The sequence below is a fragment of the Branchiostoma floridae genome, chromosome 6, assembly GCF_000003815.2.
Source record: "Branchiostoma floridae strain S238N-H82 chromosome 6, Bfl_VNyyK, whole genome shotgun sequence".
In the NCBI taxonomy this organism is placed as follows: Eukaryota; Metazoa; Chordata; class Leptocardii; order Amphioxiformes; family Branchiostomatidae; genus Branchiostoma; species Branchiostoma floridae.
In genome coordinates, this window is record NC_049984.1 from 18,901,448 (window position 1) to 18,909,730 (window position 8,283).

The 8,283-nt window shown below is 39.2% G+C and overlaps 1 protein-coding gene across 6 annotated transcripts in view; it reads left to right on the forward strand.

Annotated features, from left to right (window-relative positions):
- Nucleotides 1–8,283, forward strand: part of LOC118417801 (solute carrier family 12 member 4-like) — a 63,975-nt gene that overhangs the window by 21,133 nt on the left and 34,559 nt on the right. Inside the window, exon 1 of one of the 6 annotated variants that reach the window (XM_035823531.1) lies at nt 1,384–1,614. The exons of the other annotated variants lie outside the window; for them this stretch is intronic. Within the exon in view, the coding sequence (XP_035679424.1) occupies nt 1,542–1,614 (73 nt within the window). The 5' untranslated portion in view covers nt 1,384–1,541. Of the gene's footprint in view, nt 1–1,383; nt 1,615–8,283 lie in introns of those variants that run through there. 6 annotated transcript variants of the gene reach the window in all.

Sequence of the window (8,283 nt, forward strand, 5' to 3'; positions counted from 1 at the left end):
ATGTAATACACCGTGTTGGACTTAGCTAAAGATATGAGACAACAGTTCTAGGCTGGACACCACTTATCGGCAATTTGTATTGGTTTAAGTTGCTTCAAATTTACATTTTAACTGCTGTTATGGGCTTTCCCCCACAGAATTCATCCCAAGAACTTATTAATGGTCCCATCAAATCTTGTGTCTCTCATAAGATTATTGTGCATGTTAAACTCAGGGCAGATAGATGAAACCATACAAATGAACCAGTGGTACATTCTCGAAGAAAGACAGACATTCTCGAAACTTTTACGCTTGGCCTGAAGTCATTGTTCCTGATTTACTCAAGCTCTCACACTTGAACGATCGTCGCATCTACAAATATATCCACAGGAGATCTAGATGTACTTTGGGAAACCACCTTGTGCCCTTGAGTCATCTGATATGGACCATTTGGAAATCCTCCCCACTAGCAACAGCATCATTCGTGAATTCTAGCGATGTTTTGCCCTTCATAACTAAATGGGAGGTCTGTGTGATAAATGACACTCACTCTAGAACCAGACAAGCCTGCATTTTGTCCTGGTTCATGCTCATGTGCACACATGTAATTATTACCACAGGATAGAGATGGTTTAACTGAAAGATGAATTGTGAGATGAAATGTCAGGTAGGAAAGAATGCAGGGGATAATTCTGCGATCCGTCTATGCCGGAATCTATCTGTGCCATTATCCATCCACATTGGAATCCATCCGTAGTGGGGTCTGTTCGCACAAAAATCTGTTTGGGCCAGAATCCGTCCATGATGGGATCCATCCTCACTGTGCTGTCTCTGAACATGCATGCAGTAATGATAAGGTCTGCTAGGGGGACCTGTTGCTCTGTTTGCCTATTGGAATATACAGAGAAAGAATAATAGGTGTAAGAATGATTAAAATACGTGCCTTAGAAAGGGTAGTGTTATCAGCTAAAAACAATATTTGCAATGATGGAACTGCAATTTGACTGCAATGTCAAGTTCATGGAGTCAAGATATAGATCAGAAGATGTATATTTTGCCTTGACATCTGCTTTTGATGTCAGCAGGTTTATTGCTATGATCATTCTCAAGCATGTCATATACCAGATGTTATAGTTGTAATTTGTAGAAAGTGGTTGAAAAAAGTAAGATAATAGGTTTTAAAAATAAAATATATAATTTCATCAATTTTGACTTGCCAAGCAAAAAACAGCATTCTATAATATTGATTTAAAAAGATAAGAAATAGTGACAAATTTTTCTCAGGTTCACACCTTGACCAGTTTTATTCTATTGGTATATTCATATGAAAATATAACTGTCTGACATCTGCATATCAAATGCAGACAAGGCAACCTTACCCTTTGACCCCCATAACCCTTCCAACTTGGTACAGTCCATGCCGCTCCCTGAGGGAACAACAATTAAACCTCTGGACTGGCTCAAATAAAACCTAACAGGCTGAAGACAAGAGAGCCGTGATCTAGCCAGGAGTCTTCTGAAGAGTTGACCCTCCTGTACCAGGCCTGTAAGGGAGTTACAGCATGGATGGGAGAGATTTTCAGGTCCGATATGTCAAAGTAGACAAAGCAGGAAGTGAGGAACATTTAGACTGGGGTGAGTCCATGTTGTCTTGTTGGTACTAGTGGGGTGTGTTTCCTACAGTGACTGTACACATAGCTTGGGGAGGGGGGCAGGTTCATTGAAGTATCAGAACTAGTATGAGGTACTCATTGTAAATCAATATCTGAGTCAGTGTTCAGGAAGACTACCAGTTTCCCTGCTAAAGCTTAGTTCTCTTCTGTTTTCTGCTGTCCCTGTGTAAATATGGATAAAAAGCTGTGATCAGGGTTGGGCCCTACAAACTGGCACATGTGGGCTCAAAGTGGAATGTGTACATATGTCAGCATGTCATAGCAAATCATAAGATTATGGTCTATAACTCCGGTTTACACAGAAGTTTCTACATACATGTATGTGCAATATTGACTTAAAGGAAGATCTCCCAAACTGCATTTATACTAATATACACCTTGACAAGTGCATGTGATATTAAATATTTCATTATGGCCATTCAACCAAGATTCAGACGTAAGCGTTACTGTCAGAGTGTGACCTTGCCATCGGTTGTTATGTTTGGGTCACGGTAAGTACTTGTATTGATTTTAAGAGAAGGCAAATCCCATTCTAGTGTCAGCACAGGCCCTTACGGATCAGTGATCCCTTTTCTTCCTATGTGTTTGATCTATGACTATAGTTACAATAATTTTGGCTCAATAGTCAATACAATTAATTGACAGGAAACTGAATCCTAGCATATTAGGACCATCTAGGGGATGGACAACAGAAAACGTAAATTTTGCTACCGGTACCAGTCCAAGGTCTAGACAGAAAAAACCTAGCTGACCTGAACAAGTACATGTATATTTACTTTTACACTTACTGGGATAGTAATGAATTTGTCAAATATTTACAAGAGTGCTTACAACACAAGCACACGCCTAGAGTAAATTTCGTCAAACTGTTCTTGTATTTTACAGTAAAAGCCTGCTGATTATCAACCTCAAAAGATATTCTTTTATACATATAGAATAACAAGCAAAGATATTAGCTTGGGAGCAAAGGTCAGTAGGTCATGATCTTTGACAAGATTTATTGTAATAACGTCCTGCTGATACAAAACTGCCCCTGTTTTATGTAAACGGTTCCGTAAATACTTGCTTGTGTTATGGGCAAAACCAGCAGTGTTGTTATCTTTACATTCTTTTGACATTTCAGTATTTTCACAATACGTGTGTACATATATGATTATATCTCTACCAACTATTGATGCATATACATGTACTACCCAGACAGACTGTAGAATTTGGACAACTCTGGGTGTGCCCTAAAGGACAATTTCATGTTTACTGTCAACATAACACTGTTGTTTGACAGCACTTCAAGCAAAATACCCGGTAGAGTGGAATTGCTGGTATAGCAAATGTAACAGCAGCAACCTCTTTAGAAGAAGCTCCATCTTAAGATTGGAATTCCGTTTTTCCCATTTTGAAATGTGCTAATATTTTCAATATAAAAGCACTTGGTGCAAAGTCTTTACATATGATTGACAAGTATGATGTACAGTTGTGAAATATGATAATAACTTTCATGAATATTCATTTTGAAAATTTTCTTCCTGCAGGAATTCCTGCAGGAATTCCTGCAGGAAGCGTTTTTCCTGCAGGAATTCCTGCAGGAAGCGTTTTTTCTGCAGGAATGCTGCAGGCATTCCTGCAGAAATTCCTGCAAGAGAAAGGTAAATTCCTGCAGGAAGAATGTTTCCTGCAGGAATTTCTGCAGGAATGGCCTTGACAATGACAGGAAGCATTCTTTATGCATTTAATTTTGTTTTGAAACTGTTAAACAATGCATTAGATTTCATTAGATGTTTCAGACTTGACTTTAACTATGTATATAAAACAGATATATAATGGAGGCATTTTTTATTGTTTTGTTTTCCTAGTTTTATTGACTGTTGCTGGAGATGCCTGGCATTAGAAATAACTGACCTATGAATGAACTTCACTTCAAGAAAATGCATTTCCTTCAGTGGCTACTCATATTTTTCAGAAGTACAGAAGCTTGGGCATGGTTACTTCTTTCATTTTTTTCTTTAATTCTTTAACATCACCACTTAGGGTTTATTAGTATCTAAGCCAATTTGATTGTACATGTAGGTGCAAGTCAGGAACATAAACACAAAATTCATAAATTTCATGACAGGCCTAAGCTTCCCTTAAAAGTATAAATTCAATTATTGTAAATTGCACATGTACTGTAAGGGTAGGGTGCCCTAATAGGATAATCATTGGAGTCCATAAGAAAAGTACTGTACAATGAAAGTACAGTACTTTTAGTTACATGTTGTGTAAAAACCTTTATCCTATTATCAGTGCCAACCTGATGAAATTATTTTCGGAACTTCCAGTAACTATTTACTGAATTCTAAACTGTAGTAAATCAAATGATACATTCAGTTGGTGGAAAAGTAGATGACATGAACCGCCTTGTTTGCCATGCTGATAGCTGGTGTTTGGGTTATAGAAACCAACCACTGGCGGCTTTATCTCATGATGCACCCCTCAGGGTAAAACATTGATCCTTTATTAGCATATAGCCAGGTGGCATTCACCAGTCATATTTTATGTTAGTTATGACACTGTAACACAATATTAGAAGTGTCCCGAGCCGGGTGCGTGGACACCTAGAAATTCATTAAACACTGGTGCTAAATGAATCTTATTTATTAGGTTTTTGATACCTACTGGACAGCTGTATTTAATGAAGTTCTAAGTGCCCAATAGAAAATAATAATCAACCGTCACCAGATCAGATCAGATCACAGAACATTGATCAATCAGAACAACACCCTGTCCTCATCTGGAACTCTTTACATGCTCTAAAATCCTTGAGATTGGGACAAAGGCCTTTTTATCACAAGAGTGTGATATTATCACCTCCCCTCCCCTTTCTCACCTATCTTTAGAGAAGTCATTATATAATCTCCTTTGCACCTACATGAAGGTGTTTAAAGCCAGCAACAACAATGCGTGTATTGATTTATAATGACAGGTAATTAGAGACTGAAGTGAATGGTAGCTGCCTTATTCAGTGCCTCCACTGGTGTATAGAACAGGTCAGTATTTAACACTGCATAGAAGACTAAAGTTTACCCAAAGAGGTTTAACTACCTTGTAGATCACCAAGGAGTTTAGAATTCTCTGATCTCACTGACCTAACCTAGGCTTTACAGCAACCTTGGAATAGATATAATTTTTTACTATTTGCCTTTCAATTGGTAATCTTTTACTCTTGTCTTGGCTACCTTAGGTCTCTTGTTTAAGCAAGGGGCTTTTATCTTGGTTTCAGACAAAAAGTTCCTGATGATGGGTTTGAAGGCTGATACTGATAGCCAGAATAAAGCTACCATTCCAGAATGGCTATCAGTATCACATCAAAATATATACCACAGGCCTTCTACTCTTCAAAATCAACCAGGAAAGTTTGCCAACACAGAGGGTATTGATATGTAAAATTTGGGGTCCTGGAGTATCTTGCAAATACAAGCAATTTTTGTACTATAGAGCCAGGCGTTGAAAAGCAGAAAGGCCCACAAAATAACAACAAACTTTTTGATAACCAAACTTATTGATAACCTGGGCTTTATCTGGTCCAAAGAACCATTATCTTTTTGACTATTAATAAACTTGAAGCCCGCTATGAAGCTGTTTACCAGTATGATTCATTATAAGCCAGAAGGCCGACATAACCGCATTCCTCTGGAACAAAGAATTTGCCAATACTGTAACTTGAATAAGATAGAGGATGAGTGTCACTTTATTGTTTACTGTACTTTATACAACAACAAAAGAAACGTCCTCTTTGAAAATATACAAGATGTGTTCCCTATTTCCAATACTTGAATACCACGGAAAAAAATTCATATTTCTCATGCAATTAGATCAACCATACATTATTGATTCCATCTGTACTTATATTTATAACTGTTTTAAGAGGTGAGAAGAAGTTGAACTTGTAAATACTGGAATGTATTAGTATTTGTAGAGGTGACAAGATACCTTTTTTTTAATCAAAATTGTACATTATCACTAGCGCTACAATCTGTACTTAGCTTGTTTGAGCACAAATGTACAATCAAGGTCATTGATTCATTATATAGAAACAACAGGCAAAAGTTTGTTCCAGAGATTATTTGTAGTTTCCAAATCCTATTACATGGGCCTGTATATAAGGCACTCACTTTCCTCTTTTTGGTAATTATGCACATTGTTATGCAGGTTCAAAGGAGGTCAGTTATTGTTAAGGCATGCTTCCCAATTAGCAAGTTGAATTAGCAAGTCCCACAGGGACTGTCCCAAAGCACTGGATGGAAAGATTCAGAACACCTCCCTGAGATCAAGGAGGTTGCTTCTTGCTGAGATATTTCTATACTGAACTGCTTTTGAGCCAGATTAGAACTAGAAGAACTTCAAAATTGCAGAAACCTGAAAATTCACTTCTGGGATAGATTACAGGATTCGAATGGTTAAACCAGATCGGCAAATTAAGGAGTAATAAAAGCTCCTTGATCTCACCAACTTGATCTGGCCCTCTTTCAACCTCCTTGATCTGGCTCAACACTTTTGTTTTGAACTGCCAACTAATGGAAATCTTAGAATTCAGAAAAATGGTAAATTAGGTAGTGCTCTGCATTGCACTTTAGCCAACCTCTCACTTTACATAATATAATATAATATTATATACCATTGAAGCTTGGATCCAGGTTACATCCAGGTATGTGACGTCATACTTTGTGGCGTCACCCAGGAAAATAAAAGTTTTTAGATAATAATCTTATATTTAGGCCATGTTTCTGAATCAAAAATTTTTTTGAAACAGGATGTGTTTGAAGGCACTTGAAAGGCCATGAAAGAATGTAGCTTCTTACGGTTGCATAAGATAGTATTGTCAGCCTGCAAGATCCGCTTGGAGATTCTGATCATGATAGACAAAGAAGCACAGTGCAAATGACACAGTAGGGTTCGGAGGACACCAACTGACTAGTCTAATTAGTCTGTTCTGTCAACTTTTAGCTTGAGTGGTAAATGTGTTGGGTTCATGAGCTGGCGGGCCCAGGTTAAAATCCTGGGAGCCAGGCACAAATTTTTCTCTTGTGTTTCAGAAGTGTAAGGTTGTGAAGGACGTTGCACTTCTGTGAGGGCCTGCATGCCTTTTTCCGTTAAGTGTTACGAGCCATTTTAATTTACCGTTAATCGTTACCGACCCACTCTAATTCACCGTTAAGCGTTATCAGTATATTCTTCGTGAAGCGTATTGGTCGTTTTAATTCCACGTTAATCGTTACTTGTTATCCCGAATTCACCGTTAAGCATTACCAAGAAATTCTTCGTAACAAGTTATACCCACGAAGTCAAATGCCAGATAGAGCCCCTGAAAATGCAGGAAATGGTGTTTCAAAGGGTCCAGATTTCAAAATTTCTCCGAGCCTCCCGGCCGCTTCGGGTAAAAATATGTTGCGGAAGCGTCGCCCCTCCCCCTCCCAAAAAACCTTTTCACTCAAACAGATTTCAGTGTCCAACTTAGCATAGTTTCCGGCAAAATTTTCTCATCGAATGCAGAAAATGAGGTTTCTCCAGACCTCCCTTGCAACGGCTTGTGGCTTTGGTGCTCACGACGACCTGGCGAAAACATGTTTCAGGGGCGTTGGCCCAAAAAATTTTCTCTTTAATAAAATGTCATTTGATTTACCTTCGTTGGCCAGCAAAATTTGTCCTTCAAAATGCAGTAAATGGCGTTTCAGACGGTCCAGACTTTTAAATTTCCCCGGACTTGTCTGGCAATTTCTCGTGCCGTCCGAGCTTGAAATGGTAAAAATATGTCGGAGGCCGGAGGTCAATTGCTACAACCATGTGTAATTTTGATGAAAATTTCATTATTCTGTCAGCAAAATTTGCCGGAAAATGCAGGAAATAGCATTTCAGAGGGCCATGATTTTAAAAAATTTCCCAGGGAGCATACCCCCTACCCCCATACGATGCGTTGCGCCTTCGGCGCTCCATGTCACCATGTGCTGAAAATTTTGTCAGCAATAGTCCCCCCCAGCCTACAAGAAACTTGCTGTTGCCGCCTCTGGTGGGAGCACTGACCCAGGGAAGCAAACGTCATAGACACAGCAGACATTGTCCCTGTCATTCCTCCGGGCTCTGGGCACCTTTTCCTTCTCACAATGCCATTAGTCTGATATTTTCAACCATCGAGGTAACCTAGTTTAGCGCCGTACAAAGAGGAACGAACGTCAATGTTTACTGTCATGCTTTGTAACCCCTCCTGAATTTACCGTTAAGCGTTACCGGACCTTCTGAATTTACCGTTAAGCATTACCGGGCCTCCTGAATTCACCGTTAAGCGTTACCAAGAACCCCCCATGCAGACCCTCTTCTGTGTCAGTGGGAAAGGTCACATTACCATGCATCCCTTTTTCTGAACTGAACTGGTTTTAGCCTTGGTACCAGTTTGCATCATAAGGCAAAATACAAACTGTTTAAAACTGTCTTGTTTTTTTTTGCATCACAGGGCTTGAAAGTCATTTTTGCATGCACCTTAGGCTGTTTACACAATCTAGCGCTGGCTGGGGTTAATGACCCCTCCTAGGGCAGCAGCAATACTATAGGGCCGGCCGCTAGGAGCGCGATTTTAGTCAGGCTGTAGCCTCCTTCACCGGCC